Source organism: Homalodisca vitripennis, chromosome 1, assembly GCF_021130785.1.
Source record: "Homalodisca vitripennis isolate AUS2020 chromosome 1, UT_GWSS_2.1, whole genome shotgun sequence".
Classification (NCBI taxonomy): Eukaryota; Metazoa; Arthropoda; class Insecta; order Hemiptera; family Cicadellidae; genus Homalodisca; species Homalodisca vitripennis.
The window spans coordinates 37,668,751-37,695,493 of record NC_060207.1 but is presented as its reverse complement, the minus strand read 5'-3'; the positions used below and the strand labels follow the sequence as shown (position 1 = coordinate 37,695,493).

General features: G+C 35.1%; 1 protein-coding gene across 4 annotated transcripts in view; it reads right to left on the bottom strand.

Annotated features, from left to right (window-relative positions):
- Positions 1 to 26,743, bottom strand: part of LOC124359896 (neuropilin and tolloid-like protein 2) — a 242,302-nt gene that overhangs the window by 8,798 nt on the left and 206,761 nt on the right. For all 4 annotated transcript variants that reach the window (XM_046813021.1, XM_046813047.1, XM_046813031.1 and 1 more), the window contains 3 exons: positions 8,936 to 9,132; positions 6,925 to 7,182; positions 6,571 to 6,731 (listed from right to left, as the gene is read on the bottom strand). In XM_046813021.1, the coding sequence (XP_046668977.1) occupies positions 6,571 to 6,731; positions 6,925 to 7,182; positions 8,936 to 9,005 (489 nt within the window). In that variant the 5' untranslated portion in view covers positions 9,006 to 9,132. The remainder of the gene's footprint in view (positions 1 to 6,570; positions 6,732 to 6,924; positions 7,183 to 8,935; positions 9,133 to 26,743) is intronic.

The window sequence follows — 26,743 nt, the reverse complement described above, 5'->3', positions numbered from 1 at the left end:
GTCAAACGAATCTAGATGTTAGAAAAAAACGGACTAATGTATTTGGATGGTTACGGTATCTTTTGTTTATGAGCTCAGCACATTCAGTTGAAACTCATGAAATAAATTAAATTTGTTTATTTCCATGATAATTAACTAATGGCTTTACATATGTGAAAAATCATATTTTGAAGAAACTAATAAGCGAAACAGCTGTTATTACAGATCCAGAACGGGGAATACATCAAGCTATACAAAGTTAGTTCCATAAGTTTTAATACATTATATGGCTACCTCTTCACAGCTTAATAGGTATAGTTATTACTGTCGCTTTACACTTTAAACAATGGGATTCAATTTATTATAATAGTATAATATAGTAAAGTTCCACCATTACCACAAACCGTTTAGTGCTATACAACATAAAAATGTTTCTATAATTAATTTGAGGTTGTTTAAAACAGAAGTAGTGCTTCATCAGAATGTACAGCAGATAAACAATTAGTTTAATTTGAAATTTGAATTGAAACTACTAGTTTAGTAAAGTCATCAAAGCAAATAGATGACCCCTTACAAGTAGATTACATTAGGTATCTATCAACGGTTAAACCATTCATTTTTACAATTAGTATTCACTATGTAGGGTAGTTCCCTCAGGGGTAGTCGGCTTTCGACTACACGGGAGGCCTCCCCTTTCTTCGGGAGGCTGGCGACCCCGGGGCTACCTGAGCCTAGCTGTGAAGACTCTCCTCACAGTCCTTCTAGAGCTAAGGTCTTTCTTCTCTCTTTCGGATCCTAGCTCGACATCTATTTATATCTTTTCTGGGCAAATCTCACCCACCTCTTCTTTTCTTCGACCCCACGTGGGTGTCACTTCCTCCTTCTTTTTGACCGGCGCATACCGGAGAACCCGGGGAGTGTCCTGAATTGTCGCAGGGACTGATGTGTGCTTTGCACTGCCGATGGTGTTTTCTCTGGTATGACGCCAGGAGCCAGCCCCTTCGGGCCCTAGTCAGGAAGTGCGCCATGGATGCAGAGGTCGGACTCTGCATTGCTACGGTCGGCCCCCGGCACGTCTGGTTTTCCGGTGCTGGGAGTACGGAGGTCGGGCCCCAGGGAACTGGGGTAGAGGCTCAGTCCTCGAGGGTACACCGTTCCCGATTTTTCCGGGCCGCCCTGTCGCACGATGCGCTGGTAAACCTAAAGTATGGAATTGCAAAAACCCATCGACAACGATACAGAAAGGTTGGAGAAGGAATTCCCCCCTCTCCCTTCGTGTACTGCAGACCCGTTTGCTAAGAGTAGTCGTTTATTAAGGTCCCCTCCTTCGCGACCTCATAGCGAGACTCCGCCTTCGGCATCTCTGCAGCCATGGCTTCCTGTGCCTCACAAGAGACGGGTACACCGGTTGTCTCTGATGAGTTTCAGTCGGAGAGACACCAGTCAGAAGTCAGGAAAATATTTTTTCCCTTGGCTTCCCCCCGATGGAAGACATGGAGTATGCGGCGGACACCATCTTCACGGAGGTAAAGAGGATGAAAAGACGTCCTTCTCGACATGCGAGCAGCTCTACGTCGAGACAAAAGAGCCTAAGCACGGCAGTCAGGAACGGCATGATCTCTCTGGAGTCGTCCTCTAGATCTGATCGTACATTTTGGGCAGGTCTGGAAGATATCGATGGAGGACTGCAGAGAGAAAGTTGCGAAAAAGAGACTCAGGCCCCATCACCATCTATGGTGGCAGCAAGCCTCTACCACGGCTGGGAAAAAGAGCGGCCGGAAGTCCCCCTGAACATCCAAGGGAGGAAAAGCGGCAGAGAGACGCCGGAGAGCCTGCTGTCTGTCAACGAGACAGAAGAGAGCGAGTTTTCGCCCGGTAGTCTCAAAAAAGAAAAAAAAGGAAAGCGAAGGCCGTAGATAAAGAGCGGGAAGAGGCAAGAACCTACCTCCACCTCCTCCCCCACAAGTAAAGAAGCCGGAGAAACTCCCGCGTTCCAGGCCTGGGAGGCAGGTGGTGATTGTCAAGCCTAAAGCTGGCAAGTCATACGCCGAGATTCTTGGTGCAATGAGGGCTGGAGTTACTCCCGAAGAGTCCAGGCACCATGGTACGCCACATAAGGAAAAGACTGTCACGGGAGGAGTATTACTGGAAATCGCAAAATGCGACGACAGAAGGAAACTCCAGGAGGCGATACAGAAGGCGGTGGGCGACAGGGGCGATGTTCGCTCCATTGTTCCTAAGGCAAGGCTAGAGATCCTAGATCTGGATGCCTTGACCACCGAAGCCGACATCTCGGACGCTCTAAGCAGGGAGTTTCCTGTCCTTGGTGGCGAAATTAGGGTTACCCTCTTCAAGCCTAACCGGCAAGAACAGAGGAAGGCCGTGGTTGAGCTGCTCGAGAGTGACTCCTTGACAGTACTCCAAAAGGGGGAAGATCAAGGTCGGGTGGGTCGTCTGTCGGATTCGGGGCCGTGTGGAGGTGGACAGATGCTTCCGCTGTCTCGGCTACGGTCACACTAGGAGGAACTGTTCCGGACCGGATAGGAGCAGTAACTGTTGGAAATGCGGCAGCGCCGAACACAAGGCGGCGGTTTGCACGGGGGCTCCTTCTTGCGTCTTATGTACCGGAAACCCTGGATCAAAGACAGATCATGTTCCAGGATCAGGTGCCTGCGGGGTTTTCAAGAAAGCCCTGGACGACAGGAAAGCCCGTGCTAGGCCACGAAAATGATCCGATTTATCCAGGCCAATCTGCAGAGATGTCACGCTGCGGACGCAATCCTTGAACAGCTGGCCTGTGAGACCAAAGCCCAGATAGTGATCGTCAGTGAACCCGTCCGAACCAAAACCAGCTCATCTTGGTTTTACGATGGACTCGGCACTGCGGCTGTTTGGATCGCAGACAGTCGTGGGGTCCGCGTACTGAGTCATGGTTCCGGGAGACGGTTATGTCTGGGTTAAGTTGAACAGCGTTAACCATTTACAGTGTGTACCTCTCCCCCCCCAATTACTCCGAGCGAGAGTACCTGGAAAGGTTGGAAGCGCTGGAAGACAGTCTCCGAAGCGTCCCTGGGCGTGTTATAGTGGCGGGTGACTTCAACGCCCGTGCGGTCGAATGGGGTATGCCCGTGACTAACTTGAGGGGAAGACATATTTTGGAGATGGTCTCGAGACTCGATTTGGAAGTCACGAATAGAGGGACAAGGCCGACCTTCCGAAGCACTCTCGGTGAGTCAAATACCAGACATTACGATGGTATCGGCCGATTTGTTTCCTTTAGTAGCGGAATGGGCGAGTGATGGACGTCTACACTGCTAGTGACCACGAGTTCATCGCTTTCCATCTCATCGATAATCGGCTGCCGCGGCTAGCGAATACCCGAAACACTCTTGGCTGGAATCAGGCTAAGCTGGACAGGGGAAAAACTTGTCGAGCAGCTAGATCGTAGTATCGAGGCTGGTGTTCCGGGGTTTCCGAGTCCACTGAATCAGCTGAGGTTGAGGCTTATATCGACTCTTCCATGAAACTGATAGAACACGCATTGCAATTCGTCAATGCCTCGGAAACGACCTTACCGGGGCCGTCGCCAAGCCTTCTGGCGGACGGACGAAATTGGCGAGCTCAGGAGAACTGCACTAATGTGCAGACGTAGAGCGTAGCGAGCTCGAAACCGGCCTGAAGCTATAACTAGGTCGGCAGAGCACAAGGCTGCTAAGAAAGCTCTGAGTGCAGCAATTCGTTTGAGCAAAGCACGATGCTGGCGTGAGCTCTGCCAGGAAGTGGACTCGGACCCTTGGGGGAAGAGGATACAAACTTGTGCGAAAAAAGCTAGGAGGAATAGGGAAAAGCACGGAAATGCCTGCTGGAATGATTTCGACGATCGTGGAAGCTCTCTTCCCAAGTCACCCTGTAAGGCGGGAGGAGAGAGTAGCGAGACCGGTACCAGACGTTCCCATTTTTACGGAGCAGGAGCTTGTAGCGGCGGTGTCTACCATGCGCAACAAGAAGGCTCCTGGACCTGATGGCATTCCAGCTGAGGTTTTTGAAGATTGTGGCGGCGAGTTATCCGCTCTTGCTGCTGAACATGTTTAATGCATGTTTGGTAGCGGGTGTGTTCCCGTCGCGCTGGAAGGTTGCTAGGTTGGCGCTGATCAGCAAAGGCAAAAGTGATCCGAACTCCCCGTCGGCATACAGGCCACTTTGTATGCTTGACACCGCGGGGAAGCTCTATGAAAGGTTGCTGAAACCCAGGTTTGCTGTCGTCCATCGAAGCCGCCGGAGATCTCTCTCCCCCGGCAGCATGGCTTTCGAAAGCGACACTCAACTCTGAACGCCATTACAGAGGGTGATCAGTGCCGTCCAGCAGGCCGAAACAGCTTGTCACCAGGCTCGGCCGATTGTGCTGTTGGTTACACTTGACGTAAAAAACGCGTTTAACTCTGCTCGGTGGGAGGACATGCTAGAGGCGTTGCAGCGGGACTTCATGTGCCGACTATCTCCTGGTCATTGTGCAGGACTACCTGAAGAAACCGACGGCTATTGTATGAAACCAAACAGACGGAAGGAGAACAAAAGAGTCACTGCCGGTGCGGCTCAAGGGTCTATTCTCGGCCCAGACCTATGGAATGTTTCATACGATGGTTTGCTTCGCCTCGAGATGCCCCACGACGTCTACCTCGTGGGTTATGCTGATGACGTGGCTGCAGTCATCACGGCGAGGACGCGGACTTGGCACAGTTACGCCTTAATCAGGTAATGATTCGGGTCAATGCCTGGATGACGAGCCATGGACTTGAGCTGGCGGTCTCCAAGACCGAAATCGTTATATGCTCACTCGACGGAGAATCCCCACTCTGATCTCTATGAATGTGGGGGGTGTCGAGGTTCGGACAAGGACTGCGGCGAAGTACCTGGGGTGTGTTACTCGACTGCCGTCTTCGGTATTGGGAGCACATTCAGGCGGTGTTTGACAAAGCCTCTAAGGTGGTTATGTCTCTCGGCAGGCTGATGGCTAACGTAGGGAAGCCCTAGGTCAAGTAAGAGACGCCTCCTCATGTCTACTGTAAACTCAACCCTTCTGTATGGCGCAGAGGTTTGGGCGGGTGTCATGAGGATAAGGCGATACAGTCAAAAGCTGTTATCGGTACAGAGAAGAGCGGCACTTAGGGTCGCCTGCGCCTATCGCACCGTTTCCGGTTCAGCCGTGGCGGTCGTGGCTGCGGTGATTCCTATTGACCTGCTGGCCATCGAGAGACAGACCGTCTTCCGGGAGGCTGCCGAGCGGGGTAGAAAGGATGCCTTGGCTGCTGCCAGGCGGAGACTCTGCAGGTTTGGCAGCGGAGGTGGACGGAAGGATTGGACGGCCGCTGGACCTTCCGTCTCATTCGAGAGCTTCAATCCTGGATAGATCGTGGCCACGGGGAGATAGAATTCTACCTGTGTCAGTTCCTGACGGGGCACGGTTACTTTAGGAAGTACCTCTACAGGATGGGAAAAGTCAGGTCGCCTCGGTGTGCTTACTGCCCGGAAGTGGAAGATGATGATGTTCATCACACCTTCTTCGCTTGCGGGCGCTTCACCGAGGCCAGGCAAACGCTCGCCACCACAGTGGGTGATGTTACGGCAGAGACCATTGTGGAGATGATGCTGCAGAATGAGGACGCCTGGAATGCAGTCACCACTCACGTACATGCGATCCTTCATCAGAAGCGTGAAGACGGATGCCTGGCTGACCCCTAGCTTCCGAAACAAGTAGTTTTGTCCTGGTTGAGACATAAGACACACGGACCAGGCAAGATGTCATCCGAAAGGGTTCCGGCCTGGGCTCTCTCCGTGGCCCGTAGGGGTTTAGTGGGTAGTCCGCAAGGGAGTCCCACACTCCGTGCGCAAATGCATTCCCCCTACGTAAAAAAAAAAAAAAAAAAAAAAAATCACTATGTAGGAGACTACATTAAAAAAATTCAAACAAAATAGCAATATGTATTAGAAAAAGCCAACAACCATAAATATTTTAAACAAATTAATTTAATAAATAACAACAAAATATGTTCAGACGAAGTATATAAATATTATAAAAAACAGCGACATTTATGGTAGACAGTGATTTTAAAACAGTCAAAGAGGTTTTTGTGAAGTTAGTTTTTATGATATTGACCTATAACATATTCATGATAGAAAGGCAGAAAACTGTTTTTTTATCTACGTAGATGCGAAGCCAGTACTCTTTATAGCTCTTGAACAACGTTTCATTATAACTTCATTCGTATGTCTTAAACATAGGACTATAGTTTTAGTAAGATAGACATATTGATGATCCAGTCAAAAGTCTTCGAGTTAACTAACGTCGAAAAAGCCACATTTCAGTTAACAAAGCATTTGAGAGAAGAGAAAGAGAAGATATCACCTGAACTACTCGGCTAAAAGCCTTAGGATAACATACATTGGGTATGCCACTTGATTTAGGTTAACTGAAAAACCGTTGTGACAAAAACAGAGAAGATTTCATCTGATATTTTTCAATTATCAATTCAGTTATCAAATACTTTAATAAAATAAACTACTTCTAGCCTTAACTAATATTAAGGCACATACTCGCCAACCCTCCTTGACTCTGATGATGAACATGCAGTCGATCTTCTCGTTGTGTGCTTGGTAGAAAGCGAGAGTCTCATTACTAATATCCGTCTTGTTCACCCACCCCTCTGCCCCCTCTTTATTGAATATGCATGGTTCCTTCTTTACTGGGTTGTGCACTGAAAATATAGATTAAAAACTTATATGCATTGTATGTTAGTGTAGTAAAATATATTTGCAAGAAAAGTATGACCATTGTTTATCAATAAATAACAGGATTTTACAGGCTCTTTCTACGATTTTGATCTAATAAGCAGATATTGCAGAATACAAGTTATAGATTAACAAGCTTTCAATTATCAGTATTATTACCTGGAGTGTCAATAAAGGTGTACACAGCTTTGAAGCCTGAGTACTCAATACTGTCGTCCGTCTTGAAGCGAAGCCAGAGGTAACGATCCGAACTTGTGATCATGTCCGGGAATGTGCTGCCGCAGTAGGTACCGATCAGCGAGCTGTAGCCACGCTGGCCGTCTCGCACCTCCAAGAAGTCGAACTTGCAGTTGGGATCATCAGATTCTAGGAAGAACTGATCCCGAAAGTCCAGTTGGACTTGTTTTCCTTCAGGAGCTGAAATATGTTCGAAACTCTAAAAACAAGTATAACTATTATTATTTAAATAATATGAATTAAAACCAAAAAGGAGACAATATTACTAAGCTTTAATTGAATATGAGACAACTGGGGTACTTGATCAAAGAACAAATGAAAGCAAAGCTTGACATCAGAGATGCCTATTGATTACATTCGATAGATACTGGGTAAAGCAGATAGACCTCTTTTTAATCCTTGTCACATACATTATTTGCATCTCCTTTGACTGACGTAGACTCCACATTCCAGGGCCGTAGTCTGTGAGAGTGTGATTTTACACACTGAGCCTTACTGAGCCAATAAAGGTAAAATGGAGCAAAAATTAATATTCGCATTTGATCATCGTTTTCCACCATTGCTAGGTTAGGCATCTGAACCTGTTTAAGTGAGTATAAAATTTTGACAATTAGTGTGAACTGCAATATTACTGTAACACAATAAATCCATAGCAAGCTCAAGTTTAAGTAATGTGTGATCTATACGATTCAAGCATATTATCTCCTTCACATTCGGTAAATACCATATCAAATGTCACGTTTACTGAACCAAAATTGGGATTTCATAGGCTCAAAAATGTTATTAATTTAATATGAAATTATTATAATACAATTTTAAATAGGAAAATATAAAAAAGAAGATGCTATTGTACTGTTTTACTGGCACATGAGAGGTTGGCTTTGAAATTTAAACTTTAGTGAAGTTTCAAAAAATAAAAGAAAATCTTCTGAAATAAATAAAGTTCAAACTAAAATAAAACTTCTTCTTAAAAGTAATTACTGGATTTAAAATTAAAATAAAACTTCTAGATGACTTTTAAATTCAAACTTGTAATATATTCGTCACTCCAAAAATGTACAGTTTTTACAGCTTGTCTTTTATTCAATTTTCATAATTCAAAACTTTCACACTCTAATCTGATCTGGCAATTCTTCACTTTAATTTATCATCAAAATTCAATTATATTTGTTACTAATTTTCTTTATTTTACTTTAAATATTACTTCTTTTCAGTGTTAGAAGTTTTTATTATAAAAATTCTTCAGTGTTAGAGATTTAAAAAATTCTTCAGTGTCTTAAAAGAGAATTGAAAATATTGCTGAAAGCATCTGTAATAACCACAAAACTCTTTTAGTATTTTTACATAAAATGTTATATACATGTGCTCACTGCACCAACAAGTTTTATATTGCACAGATCAAAAGGACAAGTTCCTAAATTCCCATTTAATTTAATTTTTACAATGTTTCTTTCTCCAAAATTATTCCAAAATAACTAAGAATGTATATTGACTGGACTCCAGTTAAAAGGTTCACTTACCCGCAGGTTCGATGACGATTAGCAAAAGATTAACTCTAAGCACTATCAAAGTCTACTCTTTACTGTAACTTCCGATCAACTGAGGCGGGAGGTACGGCACGTCTACTCCACCCCACCTCTCAATTTCGCTATCAAACACTGCCATCTGCGATGCGCGCCTCGCTGATAGCAGCTTCTTTTGTACAGTCCAGTCCTTATCATTCTTCTGGGCCTACTCCTTCCACTGGTAATCCAGTTACCCCAGAATGATTATTTAATACAATCGGTACACTATAATCTGCAGATAAACTCCAATGGTTTACTTTACCTTTTACTAATGGAGTAAATTTAATTATTAAACTTTATAACTAAACCATTTATCAGTTGACAGTGGATTATATAGAATATAAGAAAGATGTAAGAATGTATGATACCTTCTATGACTTTGAAACACTCAATGTTGCTGGGATAATTGTTAGGATACATGGGCGAGTAAAACTCCATGTCTCTGGGATAACCGTGACTGAACTTCCAGCAGGGATCGTTAGGATCTTAGGATCTATGTCGTAGTCGTCCTCAGATATTTGTCTTTTAAACATGTACGGTGAGGCGGCAGTATACTTCGTACTATCTGCAACAAAAGTAAGTTTCTTATTGTAATGACAGCTAGTCAAAAATCTAGAGTTTATAGTAAATTACTATTGCTTTTTTGCTTACTAATCGACTCAGCAAATAATAAATCACTGTTTGTTTCAGAAAAACGGCATTTACTCAGTGAAACAAAAAGTTGTATTAGAATTAAAAAGGATAATGAGGTCGCATTTTAGTAAGAAGTAATTTACCAATCACTGTGCTCTTGTTTTATCTGTACATTAATTATTAAAAGAAAACAGAAAAATATGTACTTTTCCATTTTTAAACTGTTGTTGGAAGAGATCTGGCAAAATGTTAAATCTAATAGCTGTTCAGTTTGAACATACCTTAAATTGTTTAGTTAATTTAAACTATACATTTTCGAAATTAGCAGTAAGGGGTTAATCCAGTGGTTTATTTTATATTCTAATAGATTGCCTTTATAAAAGATAACGTCAGGAGAGAGAGGAAGACTTATTAAAATATCAGATAATAAATCAGTTACCACGTTAATTGTCTCGTATAGCCAGGACATATTAACTAAGCACCAATTTGTTAATTTGGATAAGTTCATGTTTTCTTTTATTAGGTCTTGTAGACAATGTTATATAATAGTTCCAGCACTGGTGATGAGAAAGTAAAATTTTGCCCCCAAAATGTTCATCGATTTGCAGGTTAGAAGGTAGCTTATAATTTTTGCATGTTGTAGCTGATTTTATCGAAATATAAGGTCAATTAAAAAAACACATTTCTTCGTGTGTGTATGAGTATACTGGCATTACTTATTAACAATATAGTCCTGAACTTCAAACCTCAGAGTCTATTTTCGTTTGGATTCATATAACATCTCGAGCGCTCCTTGTTTTAGCATTAGTGTTATAGTTCACTTTTCCCAAGGTAATTATTTGAAGGTCATCTAAATTCAACATGGTGCTTGGGTCGACTTAATATTTACTGTGTAGGAATAAAATACTAAATAAGTAGTATCAAAGTGGAATGAAAAATGATCCTTTGTTGAGATTCTTGTAGTTTATGTTGTCCCGAGTATATTTCTTTCGTTGAGTGTTAGTGATAATGCTAAATATGATCATGCAATTTCTTACACTTAACATTTATAAAGTTTAAATTCACAAATTATGCTACATTAAGTTTGCGCAGCCAGATGTATGCAAAATTTCAAGCCTATAGACACATGGTTGACTACCTCAAAAGTTGAAATGTCATAAGATTATACTTATTAAATTACAAAATGTATTTATTCTGCCATTTTATCGTTTGCAATCTGGCTTATTTATAGGATGAATGTAAAAATGTCCACGAAAAGCTCAGAAAAATCCTATGGAATGTACAATCATCGAGCATCACTGTGTTGTCTGAGTACAAAATCAAGCTTCATGAACAATATTTATATTCTATAGTCAGTTCCTTTTCTGGAAAAACAAACAGAAACAGAATTTTTACAGCCCTTAGAGGGATAGGCTTCGCTAAATCTCAGCTAATAAACCATAAACAGATGTATTCTATCACGATATATAACTGTGGTATTTGGCTTACTCCGAATTAAATAACAAATTAATGATTACGGATTAGTAATAATATTACTAGTTTAGATAAATCATTGGTATTCAAAATAAAGAATTCCGAGACAAATAATAGATTCTAAATAAAATAAGATTCTATACAGTTTGTGTCTACTGAGTTTTTTACTCTACTGAAACACTTCTTGGAGATGTTCCAAGTTCACGGACCTATACTTCTTCTCGTGACCTAGCGGTATTTATATGCTTACGACCTACAACTACCCGCGATGTTTTACACTTTGACTCTTTTACATAGTTCTTAGTTATTTATTTACAGTTTCAATTTTATTTGAAAATGTTCACTGACAGGATATATTGTAAGGACCATATACTATAATCCCTGTTTTATTTTATTTACTGTTTTATCAGTTACCAGCCATTTCGCACGCAAATTCCGCAGGCTTTGCACGTGAAAAAACACTACTGGTTAAACTGTATTTATTTTATGACACAAATTTTTAAATTGCCTTGTTGCTTTATGTCGAAACAAATTGTATACTAATGGAAATTGTAAAATACTCCGGTATTTTTGTGGCTATTTTCTTTTTTCCGATCAATAATATATGTATATGCCGGTTGTTCTAAATTTCATGCACATTGAAGGGATATTGGAGTCTATAAGAGATACAACAAAGAGCTTCATCCGGAACTGTACAAAGTGACTTGTCCATTGACTTTTCCAAAACGAAGGAGAGTGTGAAATAAACAATGTGTTTAGTATAACACTTTCCTGTACCTTTTCTATTTTTTCTTTTCCTCTCTCACTCTTTTTTCTGTCGGTTACTAGTCATGATGCTGGCTGATACAAACACGGACACAAGACAAAACCGCTACAACAAAAACTTAATTAAATAATAATAATAAATAACATCGCTACCATAGCCTAGTGCCAAGACCACCATTCTACAACTCCGTACACCCAACGCTCACGTTTTTGCAGGATTACTACAGAGCCTACAAATATCAAGTTTCTTTGCTAATTTTTATTATAAGTTATCTTGGATTAGATAATAATTTAGCCAAATTCAACTATCAAAATACAAAATCTTTTTCATTAAAAATAATGTAATTCATTAGTAATTATTCTTTGCTTAAACACACATTTTTCAATTTTTTCTAAAGGAAAAAACTAATAATTCTTAAGATTTAAAGACATAGAATATTTTCAGCTAGAATATTTCCCAGGAAACTTAAAAATTTAGTTTATTTGTAGTAAAAAAGAAATTGAGAATTCCAAATTGCTGCAGTTACAAGTCTAATAATAAAACGAAATAAAATAACACTTTAAAAAGTACATTTATAAAATATGTGTAGAAACATATAATATAGTATTTTACCATATACATGAGGACATGAAGATGATTAAATGGTCCATCAACGGCACTGGATATTGTAACACTGCTGTGATGCACAATAACGAGGTGGTTATACGTCTACAGGCCTGAGCGATGTGAGATTGTTACTACACGTACATTTGGTTTTAACAAACTGTATATCTGCTCTGTCACACACATTTTATATGTTTTTTAGTGTTCTTTCCTACTCAAAGTAACTGTACTTCCTTGCAAAAACAACTGAAAATCGACATCTTGTTATGAAATAAGCATTATAAATTAAAGACAGAAACATGTGTAGAGCTAAGGATTTGTTCAAAATCCCATATTTTATACAAGACTTAAATAATTATCAACCCAATGCTTAATTATTACTACTCATATATATAATTACTTAACCTATGGATGTTTTTAACACCTGCACTGATCAATATTTTTACAGTTATTTTGTTGAAACTGTCAAAAACCTGAGTCATTAAAAGGTATGATACTATATTTATTTACTATATTAATGTGGTTCACAGACCTTTTATGAGGTTGTTAAAAAAATGTCCTATGAATATTTTCCTTTAAAAATTTCTGGCATATTTCAAAGTATATGCTGTATAGTTTCTTGGTAAATTTTGCCCTTTTTTAATATACAAGTTTTAAGATGTGGTGTAGTAGAAAGACTAATTTGCAGTGATGATGATTTCTAGCATTATTCAGCGAAGAAAATTGAGAGCGAATCATTATAGGTACTTTAGATGGTCTCATCTTGACAAAGTTTACTAATACGGGAGTAATATTAGCTAGTACTCCCCCTATTAGCAGTTGGTCGTTGTTTATTCGGGTTCCGGTTTATATACTTTGTTACTGCTAATAATCATTAGAAGGCCTGGCAGAAGAATTGTATTCAAAGATGAGTGAAAGCCTTTTTCTCGTAGTTCATGATTAATGATAAATATTATTGTGAAGTTAACACTCTTAAGAACATGCCCACACAGGAATTAAACACGAGTTTTCTTCTAAAAGCAACTCTTAAACTTCGTTTGCAACAAGATAAATTTAATCCAATTTGTAAATAGGAATATAAAATCCACTACTTAGACCTTATCCAGTGAGACATAAGAAGTGAAAAGAACATACTGGAAGAAAGTGATAACAATGGAATCTGCCCATGGTGCTAGAAACTTTAAGATGTATTAAAATTTTCAAATATTTTCAGTTATCAATGGATTGTATTTTTTATTACATTTAATACAAAAACACGGTTTTCAAATAGCTTGAATAGATATAAACATGAATAAATGTCGTGTATTGTTGCGATAATAGCATTTTAAACGTACTGCCATTATATAAGAAGAACATTGCAGACAATTTGGCATTAAAAGAATATTTGCTTGGTCACTAAAACTTTCAGACTTTTGTTGGGTTATGTACATGCCATATTTACTATTCTAACCTCAAATCTTTATTGCATAATATCTATTTCTAATCGGAGAGATTTGAAAACTGAACAAAGACGCCTTCTATTTTGGTCTCAAATGAATTTTGAGTAGGTCTGAACATTCCAATTTATTGTGAAAAAATGTCTATAACGTAACTTTATTCCACCCATTTCAAATGAACGAACAAATCAAAACTAAGTTACATTTTATTACACTACACTACTACTACTTATTATTCTATAAATAGTATTAAACACTGAATGAAATTAATTTTTACTTTGATAAACCTCATTCAGTAATAAACGTTGTTGTCTGCTAAAACTAAGTTACATTTTATTACACTACACTACTACTTATTATTCTATAAATAGTATTAAACACTGAATGAAATTAATTTTTACTTTGATAAACCTCATTCAGTAATAAACGTTGTTGTCTGCTAAAACTAAGTTACATTTTATTACACTACACTACTACTTATTATTCTATAAATAGTATTAAACACTGAATGAAATTAATTTTTACTTTGATAAACCTCATTCAGTAATAAACGTTGTTGTCTGCTAAAACTAAGTTACATTTTATTACACTACACTACTACTTATTATTCTATAAATAGTATTAAACACTGAATGAAATTAATTTTTACTTTGATAAACCTCATTCAGTAATAAACGTTGTTGTCTGCTAAAACTAAGTTACATTTTATTACACTACACTACTACTTATTATTCTATAAATAGTATTAAACACTGAATGAAATTAATTTTTACTTTGATAAACCTCATTCAGTAATAAACGTTGTTGTCTGCTAAAACCTGTTTTCTGAGCTCTTTTCTCCCTTATCTAACGCTTCATCTCACTACATATAATCCAGTGTTTAAGTCTGATACGGAAAAAGATTTGTGATAAGCAGTTAAAATTTGTACTACTCTTTCTCTGAAATACTATTTTGTAAAAAAAGTTGCTAAATCACGGCAGAACTTAGTGGAGCTTTTTTAACGACCGTACTAGACAAAATAACTTAGCTTTTTCTTCTTAAAAATAGATTACATTTCCTGCAATAATGATATTTATATATGGTTTAAGTATTGGTTCATATAATAAATATTACACCCCACTTGTAATTTGTAAATTAACAAGTATTTACAAATTACTTATTAATTATAAGAAATCTTGGACAGTTCCTTAACTGCTATCATTGCAACAATACACGATATGTATTAACGCTACGATTCTTCAACTTTACGTCAACATTCGAAGATGAAATAGGAATTGGAAATATATTGTGACTGTCTTATAATCTTCAGAATGTTTCTAGAAAACGTTATTGCATAATTGATGAATTGTAATTTGTATAGTTACTGTATTAGTTTTAGAACATTTTTAATTTAGTAAATTGGCTTTATACCACGTTTCCTTTACTGTTCGGCGTTTTCAGAGTGGGTCTCTGTTTCCATTTTTAGAATTTAAATGCTAAGGCATAAAAAATTCCTAAAACATGCAAAATGTAATCGCCTGAAACACATGACGATGAAATCCTCAACGTCAGACTTGAAAAAAAGATATCAAACCATAAACATATGCCTGGAATCCAGCACCAAATCATAAGATGCACACACCTAATAATCACGTCGTACCACAAGCATATACGGATATGCGGAAACACAACTTGAATAGAACACTGCCGGCAAGTTATTACTGAACAGGAAGTAAACAGTCTTCAATTTTGTGTTGTTATCGCCTTTTATTTGAATTGTTTAATCTTTGATTGCACTTACCTTATGTTTTATTATTCTACACCAGAAGGAAAGGGCAGATATCATTTTTTGAAACTTGTTTTACGTTGTACACATAACAATAGTAAATGTCCCTATTCTCTTATCCTTTTAAAACTGTTGCGTTGAACCAGAGTCCTCCTATACTAATTCAAAACTGGTAATTATATAAATTTAAGTACTACAGATGATTGTAACCTGTATTAGGCATACAAACTATTAAATTCCACTTGCAGAATTTCAAGCGTTAAATGGCTAGTCGAAATATAAATTGTTAAGAATATGTTATATAGTTACTATTTTATGAGAATTATTTATCTTTTAATGAATTTAAAATTTAAAATACGTAGCAACTGGTGTTAACACCCATTAAATAATGCAAATTTGATAGGAAACGAAGTAACATAAATTAGTACCTATTAAACAGGTTGATATTACTTGAATATATCAGTGTAATAACTGTAGCAATAAATAACCGTGTTATTATAATTAGATTGTTCTTTGTCTGAAGTTTGTTTTTGATGATAGAAAAATGTTGAAGGAAACAGGATTTTTCGGACATTTGCCATCGTTCAGTGATGCAAGAACTCAGTAACACTGTGTTTCGAGATCTGCAATCTGATCTCTTCTTCAGGTAAATAACTAACCTAACTTATAATTACAAACTAGGTTAAAATAAACAAATCATAGCAGAGCGTTGTGACACGTGTAAGTCTGAAATCAAAACCACCATGTTGTGTGTCATCTTCACTAACTCTAAAACATGCACTTAATAAATATCAGATAATAGTAGATGATGTAAATTAGATTGTAGTGAACATTTACATCTACTACTAGAATATTATATGCTTTAAATAGTTTGTATCATAGCTTGGAATATTTTTTACGTATTTTTTAACCTGCGTCAAACGATTTATAAAGAAAAGAAGAGTTAGGATGAAATAATTAGATATTAAAAATAACTGTACAATGGAGGGTTATCGTCTGAGTTTGTCCCTTTAAGTTCCTAATGACTACAAACCCCCGCCTGGGGTCTAATCGTTCATTTAACAACCGTTTCTGCTGAAAACGACCTCTTGAGTCCCATAAAGTTGAGAATTAGTGTGCAATACTTTTCTGTGTTTACATACGAGATGGCACGCATGCAACTTAAAACACTAATAAATGTAAATACTTTTAAATACAGGTTTTGCCATACTTTAGCAGATTTGGATGTATGACATTAAATCCAGCAGTCTTGTAAAAATTTACGGAAACTATCAGATACGTGATGAATAATAGTTATTTAAGTAACTAATAGTGATTTTAGGATTCACTAGCAAAAACACTAATAAAAAATTGCTTCTCTCTGCCTGTCTTTATATTGTGACATATGTTGGTATAGTGACAGATTTTAAACAAAGCCAATAAGTATCTGATGAATGTAACAAACAAAACTTATTACAAAAATACAACACACATATTTACTTTTATACATATATAATAAACTTTAATTGTAAGTATTTTAATTTTAGGATTTCAACAGCTTTTCTTAAAGGCGTTTAAAGGAATAGGTTAAACCATATGTATGAGAAGAATTTATAAACGAAATGATTTTGAATACTCTTGCTGTCCAAGATCGTCAGGTCCTTAGACATTTTCATTATCTGGATTTCGAAAGCTGGGTGATACATCCTACTTTGTGCATGAGGAAACATAATTTTCAACAAAATATTTTTGGGATCCATAGAAGAGTAGTCAACTAATAAACTAAGGAATTAGTTTGATGAAAGTGTCTATCATAACTGAATACTGTCATAAGGTTATAGTTAAATGGCTTAATTTGAGACATCGATACTATAGCTTCATTATCCTCCAATTTGTAGTACATACGTAATATTTAATACATTCTAGGATGGTGTGGAATGTGAGTTTCTAGCTACTGAAAGAATATAGTAATACAACTATATCTCTTAAAAACTCTCAAATTAGGGCGATGAAGAAAGGCAGAAGGAATTTAATTATTATAAAACTAAAAGTAACAACTATAAGAAAATATCAATTATAACAAGCACTACGCCTATAAGGGCCCGGTTGTTACTGACAAGGAAGTCAGAGTCCATATCGGACGAAATACAGCTGTTAAAGCGGCTGTAATGTGATGCTATTTGTCTGCAGGGTCGGGTCGAGAGGGAGTAATGGGTATTTGTTACAGGCTCCATATTTTTTACCTTCTTCTAAATTCGAATCTAAGAAAAAATGTAATATAGGTTTATGCGTGGGTTTATTACCATATATTAATGGACTTATATGGAACATATGATACTCGTAGTAATCAGCCTGTTAATCCACTTATCAACATTGTATTATCATTTTTATTAATATCAAACACGAATACAAAAATACAAAATTAATGTTCGTTCTAAAAGTGATCCATAAATAGTTTTTATGTGACATAATGACAAGTTGTTACTGATACCAACTGAACTTGTGATGTAATTAGGTAATAATGTGGATTATAATAAGAAATGTATTTTGTTAGCTAGGCTGAAAACGACACGTTTCAAACATAACAATAAAATTGATAATTAAATATTTTCTCTCATACAACTACTATTACATATTTTATTATTGGAGTTGAAACCGACAAGAAGATATAGCGTTCTGTTATATACTCTAAATTAAATTCTTAAAACAAGTTCTTATTGGAAATCTTGGGTAAAAATATATTCTTGTTATCGTTATCGTCCATTTCATGAACTAAGTTTTGTATGACATTTACAGATTCTTGATCAGAAGCCACCTTGAATATGGAAACATTGCCAGGTACAGTTACCGAGAGCGAGTACTTTTTGTTTATCAATCTTATACCAATATACGAGTATAGATAAAAAGTAATTATAATGTAAGTATAAAAAGGGAACATTACTAAAATAGTACTCTAATTACTTGACTATAAAACAAAACATCTCTTGCAGATTAAAGGAGTTAATAAACACACTAACAGTTTCACCTGCAACAAAAGTTTAAACGTAACAATATAGATGTTTGAGCATTTTCCCACTTCAGGTATCCTGCATGAACTGTAATGATTTCCAAAATTATACTATCCCATAACAAAATTGTAATGTAAATAATGATTAAATTGGCTAAGTAGCATACTACTATACTCGTACAAATTTTGCAATAGATCCCTATTATTATGATAATTATATTCTTACTTCCTGCACTATTCTTTAGTTTTTATATAAATAATAGTAGTACTCCCTCGAACTACATTGATATCTATTGCATACAAATTAGGCTATTTTCCAGTATCATAGTATATCATAGTGAAAGTAGCAATAAGTGTTCGCTCAGTGTCAGGAAATCTATTGTTACTTATATGAAAAGGTTGGTACACGACTATGATTTTGAAACATTTCTTTTGGTTCGTAACAAAACCAAACCTTCTATATATAACATATTTATGATTATAAATTTGAAAAATTGAATATATTTCCTTGTCCACGCAACTTTAAAAGTAAACAAATTTGTAATGTGTAGGTCATAAATAAGCTGTTACACTTAAAACTAACCGTAGCGCGTTGTCAGTACTTTTGGTACGTATATATAAATAACATTTAAAATCAATGTTAATTGATAACTATTAAGCTGTCGACCGACTAATTAGCTGAGTATTACGAGTTTCAGTCTCTATACCTAGTGGATGATGGTACTAACCATTAGTTGAGTGCCTAACGGTGATTTTCGCTAAAAAGTATACGGGAAAAAATATCAGCAGTATCAGATTTACAGTGGCTTCAAATCATCTGTGTTTCAGAGGTTACATTTAATTTGTATTACTGAATACAACTGGTATAGGTTTTATCAGTTTTATACGTACACATAATACTGTCATAATCTATTAGAAGTAATAACAGGCACCACCCTAAACTACTATATAAAATAACTGTAGCATGTCAGCGTTTAGCAAATACTGCTTATGGTAATATAATGTATGAAACACTAGTGAACGATTGAACCACGTTTAAATGTTTAAGCTATAAAATGTCTTAAAAACATAATAGCATCTGTATTTGAATATTTTATGTTATTCCAAATGGTAACAGTCATCCAATTACGGTTTTTAACAATGTAGTGGTTAACTTTTACATTTTTACGTCACCTTTAGATAAAATATCGTATAATAATATTGTTTACTGTAACTCGTCCATCATATTAAAACGATGGTTCTTTTCTAAAATTAAGCTGTTAATGAAATATATACATTTCTTTTCTTATTATTGCTCTAACTATACAAATTAAAATTTGCTTTCAGAACCGTCTTCCAAACTGAAGTATAAATGTTTGACATCATCGCAAAAACTATTTACTATTTTAAGCATGTCGCTTAACACAAAGTGGCCAAATAGATCGAATAATTAATTAATCAATACGTTCATATTGAACGTTTAAAATTAAAAAAATGTATGACAAATTTTATAAAAATTTAGTTTAATATTTTTATATAATAATAATCATGAGATATTTAGAGATGGTTTTTTATGTTACTGGTTAAAAGTAGCTTATTTTAAATTACAGATTACTCCCTCATAGGTATGTTCTAGAATTATTTAAATACAAATGTATGCGACTGTTTAATAATATATACTATATTATTTTTTATGTTTACTATTACCATATCACAGTACGCAAATACAGAAACATCCTCTTCTTTTGTGAAAGTTAAAATTTTTCTCGTATATCGCATACATTCATAAAATGTATTTATTTGTTATACATATTTATTTCATTTTATAACTTTATTGAGCCTTATCGTAAATAATATGCAGTTACGACGAAACATAGAAGGACCAAACGCATGCGACTTTTCACACAGATGGACATACAGTCGGGCGGACTGCCGTTTGACCTTTTGACCCCAAAATACAGTTCTTTCTTGGACCAATGTGCAGACAGATGCCGGTTCCTTTAACCGGTACAGTTTAAGGATACCATTTGAGATGTTTAGCACTTTCTTCATTATTTATTAAAACGTTTTTATTAACACATCAAACTAACAAGCTCATTATTTTCATACGAAGTTTTATAAATTATACACTTTTACTTTTAAATATATCTTATAAGAACTTGCAAGCTTATGTATGACACCCAATCATAAATTTATGATTTTGACACCTAATATTTTAAAGTCTACGTTATTGTTCTTACGTGATACCGAAATAATAGCTGCTAATAAGTAATTCAAGAACCGACTGGTGAAGTTGATATAATATAGAGTTAGCGCTAATGTGAAAGTTTGAAGGTACGTTGTGAAGTTTGCTTGTTTAACCTTGCTTGAGTGGAGGTACTACTCTTGTTCACTATTGGACCTACTGATCCTAAACCATTCCAACGATTAATATTAAGTTACAGTCACGTAATATCTTGAACTTTAAGTTTAACAAGCTTGTTATCATGGCAAAACCAGAGCTTTAAAGAAGAAATTAAGCTGTTACTTTTAACTTGAAATGGCTTTAACGTGAAGTGCCCTGAGAGTTTACAAATCCATTGTAGACAAATTTTGACTTATACTGTAACTATTATTATTCTAGCATACAGGATCAGATGTTTTAATTATGTGCTTGCATAACTAATATTTAATGGCATTGAACCTTTTCGGTTAAATATCTGCTCACTAAAAATGCCTCTTCAACTAGGCCAAAATATTTCAAAATTTTAATTGTGAAAGTAATGTATCTGCATGGTTAGAATAAAACGATATATATTATGTTGGTTACGGCATCGACCGCGTAATCCTAACTTTTAGTGTGAGTATAACCATATTGTTGAATGGAAAACATAAATTGTACCTACCTTACATTTTACAACAGTATAAAAATATTTGAAAGAAGTATATTGTGTAAATCATTTTAATAATTAATTGTAGTTTAACAATATTAATCAAATTATAATAGTTGCAGTTTTTGTTTACAAGCAAAGGAAAGTACTTTTATCATCTTATAAAATATGTATTTTGACAATAGACAGGCTTATGTGTTTTATGGTTCAACTAATTAATAGACTAATGTCCATGATTATAACAGGTTAAAAAATAAATAAATATATTAAATTAAATTCTTATTGACTGTAACTGATTAAGGTCTTTTAATGCAGTAAGAGCTTAGCTGAAGTAGCAATGTAGCCAGGTTGATTAATGAACAATATTTTATTTCTTAGAATGTACTTTACCAATTCCCCTGCTAGCAATATATAACAGATGTTAACTATATCTAAAACAGCTCTGATGTTCAAGAATAGAACACGTTCTAGAAATCAGATGTTGAAACAGACATAGTGTAATTAATAAATTAGTAACACAGCTATTTCCATAACTACTTCAGTGTTGTCATGAAACGATCTAACCTCTTGTGGTAAGTTTGTAGAACTTCGAGGAAAAAACAAAGATTAACTGACAGAGGAATTAAGCGAAGATCTGTTCACACTTTCAATCAAATCTAATCTCAAAACTCGTCAATACTATCCTATGCGCACAACCAACAGATTTTATACATTATTTTAATTTTTAACAAACTGAACTCCGATATGAACTACTGATCATAAAAAAGTGACCAGTAAGAATTTAAATTATATATTTTCTAATTTGAGGTTCGATAACTTAAAATACGCAAATTCCTAATTAAACATCTACATATATTATTCTATTAATGAAATCTTCAATGACAGTAGGTATATTACTTTTTAGGTAAAGTGGTTGATTATATGTTTACTTGTTTTTATTGAATTTATCCATTATGTTTTGTATTTAACTCAAATGTAACGTATTTAATGTTATATACCTATAGTTTTGTTAATGTGATTAATCTTTATTTACTTGTTTTAAATGTTTTACTATTAAATAAATCATTTAAAATAAAATAATTGAATATGGTAATTAAATTATGTAGATAATAATATTTACTAATATCTTTCTAAACGTTGTTTAAAGTTTGGTGCTACTAAAGTTACTACTCAATTTTACTTTTAACTGTAACTTGAACAAATTACTTACATCTGATAATGCCTATTGTGTTATGGTTAGTAGCAATAAACTTATTGATTTTCCACTCTTGATCTCGAACTGACGACACGCTACGGTTAGTTTTAAGTGTGACAGCTTTCAACAAATATGAGCTAAATAAATTCGTTTAACTCTTTCCTAATTTTCCATTTAAATCCCCACTAAAACTACCGTGACCGAATATCTCTTTATGTCTTAAAGAAAATTCCTTCATCGAGTGGATTATTATCCCACTTATGCAAGTGGATACGTTGTATAGCGATTAAAAAAGCATGTATTTGGAATAAATGAACACTACGACCTACACATTACAAATTTGTTTACTTTTAAAGGTGCGTGGACAAGGACATATATTCATAATTTCAAATTTATAATCATAAATATGTTATATATATAGAAGGTTTGGTTTTGTTACGAACCAAAACAAATGTTTCAAAATCATAGTCGTGTATCAACCTTTTCATATAAGTATCAATAGGTTTCCTGACACTGAGCGAACACTTATTGCTACTTTCACTATGATATACTATGTACAGCTTACAGTGTATGCAATAGGTTTCCTGACACTGAGCGAACACTTATTGCTACTTTCACTATGATCTACTATGTACAGCTTACAGTATGATTATTGCTACATTCACTATGCTATGTACAGCTTACAGTGTATGCAATAGGTTTCCTGACACTGAGCGAACACTTATTGCTACATTCACTATGATATACTATGTACAGCTTACAGTGTATGCAATAGGTTTCCTGACACTGAGCGAACACTTATTGCTACTTTCACTATGATATACTATGTACAGCTTACAGTGTATGCAATAGGTTTCCTGACACTGAGCGAACACTTATTGCTACTTTCACTATGATATACTATGTACAGCTTACAGTGTATGCAATAGGTTTCCTGACACTGAGCGAACACTTATTGCTACATTCACTATGATATACTATGTACAGCTTACAGTGTATGCAATAGGTTTCCTGACACTGAGCGAACACTTATTGCTACATTCACTATGATATACTATGTACAGCTTACAGTGTATGCAATAGGTTTCCTGACACTAAGCGAACATTTATTGCTACTTTCACTATGATATACTATGTACAGCTTACAGTGTATGCAATAGGTTTCAATGTAGTTCAAGGGAGGACTATTATTATTATTTATATACAAACTAAAGAATAGTGCAGAAAGTAAGAATATAATTATCATAATAATAGGGATCTATTGAAATACTTGTACGAGTATAGTAGTATGCTACTTAGGCAATGTAATCATTATTTACATTACAATTTTGTTATTTGGCAGTATAATTTTGGAAATCATTACAGTTTATGAAGGATAGATGAACTGGGAAAATGCTCAAACATCTGTATTGTTGTCTCTCAACTTTTGTTGCAGGTGAGACTGTTAATGTGTTTATTAACTCCTTTAATCTGCAAGAGATGTTTTGTTTTATAGTCAAGTAATTAGAGTACGACTTTAGTAATGTTCCCTCGTTATACTTATATTATAATTACTTTTTTATCTGTATATCTTATTGGTATAAGATTGATAAACAAAAAGTACTCGCTCCGTAAAAACTCAATCTCGGATCTTTCACTTGCCGGGTTACCTTGCTACCACAACACAGTATAGCTCTTATATTTTAGTCATCAGTTTTATTGGGCTCTATTCCCTCAGACATAGTTTATTTATGGTTATATTTTAAATTTATAATATAATAATTTATAATAATAAATCTAATCCACAAATGATCAAACTGTAAAAGCGGGCAGATGGACCAATGATCCAACAAAAGTACAGATGAACGATACGTTTTCTCCCCCGACGAGTAAATCAGATATTGGAAAGACAAATCTAATCAAAGAATTGGAATGAGAAGGGTTGGGTTTGTTCAACACAAAGTCCCGGAGCAATCACTTCAGTCCGGACAAGATTAAACAAGATAGCTTTACTCGCCCAGCGTGTACTCGCACTTCACTATTAGCTTCAGTCCAAATGATCGAAACATTAAATATTTGTGTGGGTCTGAACTTAAACATGACTTTGACTACTACAGCCCACAAGGAAAGATTAGTTCTTTGACTTTGAACATCTCAAATTTTTTGAAAGTTCACTTCGTTTTAATCGCTCTTTCCATTGATCTTTCCCTACCACTTCATTAATAATTATTTTACAAACTATAAGTTGAATTTATGAAACAGTTAAGGTTTATGTATTTTTATGCCTATACAGTACTCAATACATTTGGAATGTAAGAGATGCATATACAGAATATATTGTACGTGTATATTGTATAATATTGTAACGTGTATAATTTAAATACCCGATCTCATAACTTAAACTTCTGCATAACTTTGTAAAGATGAAATAAGGCGACTTTAAATTGGGGTTTTTAAAATGTCAGTTGTAAGGTACAAATCTGATGTTACTCTATAAAACAAATACAATAAAATAAGGTTTTTACGTAAATAGTATGTGTTACCTTTTCTCCATCCTGTATCTTCGGAGCAGGGAAAATTCTGTTTACAAGGACTATACGTACAGGAGATTTGGCATTTTATAATACCCTTGAGTTTACATGTAAAATATGGTGAAAGGAGAAACCTCAGCTTGTGAATGTTACTTACGAGTAAAGTTCCAATGTTTTAATTTACTGCAACTAAACGATTTTTCAGAAATGTGTACAAAATATAGCTATATAAAAAAATATATTGCTTCAGACCTCTAAATTAGTGAGTTATACGAGTCCTATTTGGGGGGTTAAATATCGCAAGGCATTCCTACTGTAAGTGTTACACGTATTAGAAATGTTGAGAGAATCTGCTTCAAATTTCCTCAGTAACGACACCCTAACAAGATTGAATGTGGTGATAAGTGAATATATTACACATTATCGCAACTTTGTATAAACATTTGTGCAACGTTATGGCTTGTCTTTGAATGGATTAAGGCGTGAGTAACAGGTAGTAATCGAAACAACTCAATGTTTTCATATTATGATAATTATACAACTGTGAATACCAGTTGCTGTTTCTTTAACTCTGAATAAAGTAAAATATAGGTAGATTTAATTAAAACATATAGGCTCTCCGTAACCGCCCAGTACAACTCCCAAACGTAATCAACTCTGCCCTAGACATGGTCGTTGATTGTATTGAAATAGCAGTATAAGGTCTGTAATTATTTATTTAGTTTCTTCGCAATTTCAGCACAAGATGTGGTTTACTATCAGGAGGTACATGTTAAGCACAGAAAGAGTTGTAGGCCTAAATTTGATAATTATGTTAGAGATGTAGCCTCGAAAAGTGTTTTATAAATATAAATAACATAATATGAATAAACCTTTAACACTTTTAAACTTTTATTTTTCTTACGATGTACATTTCGAAATCAGTGATTTCATCTTCAGGTACAAAATAAGGTTAAGTTAATTATAAAAATAAATAATTAAAACCAATTTGTCATGTGTTTTTTATTATAGACATGTTCAAAAACTACTTAAACCAAATCCATCATAATCTAAATTTTACCAGTGAAATTGAAGAAAATAATGCAATAAACTACCTTGATTTGACTATAACCAAGATCAACAGAAAGCACAATTTCAAAATTTACAGAAAACCGACATACACAGATTTAGTTATTCCTTCCTCATCGAATCACCCATATCACCAAAAAATGGCTACATTCAAATCAATGATCGACAGATTACACAAAATTCCAATGACAACTGAAGATTTTTATAAAGAATTAAACATTATTAAATACATAGCCCAAAATAATGGATATAAACCAAGCATGATTGATGTATTATTGAAGAACTACAAAAAGAAAGAAAATAAGAAGAAAGAAGAAAGATATATCAAATACATTCAATCAGACTACCTTGGTAAACATTGTCACAAAATTAACAAATCATTTTATAAACAAGGATATCAATTGGCATTCAAAACATCGAACAACCTTGGACTTTTAATTAAAAACAAAAGCAATTCAACAAACCAAAATCAAAATTCAAAATTCAACAATAGTGGAGTATACAAATTAAATTGCAACGATTGTCAATCCCACTATATTGGACAAACCGGCCGATCCTTCAAAATTAGATTTAATGAACACATAAAGGCATTGAAAACATCATCAAATTCAAAATATGCAGACCATTTAAATAACACCGGCCATACATACACTAACATCGAAAACAATCTTGAAATTTTACACACAAGCAAAAAAAGTCGCTTATTATCTACTTTAGAACATTTTGAAATTTACAAAAGTGCCAAAATTAATCATAATATATTATTAATTGACAAAGATTTTCTAACAAAAAATTTGTTATTCGATAGACTTTTAAACAATATACATTGATCTCACATAAAATTAAATACAACAAATTTAGCCACCAAGGTAGTAAAAAACACATGAAAAA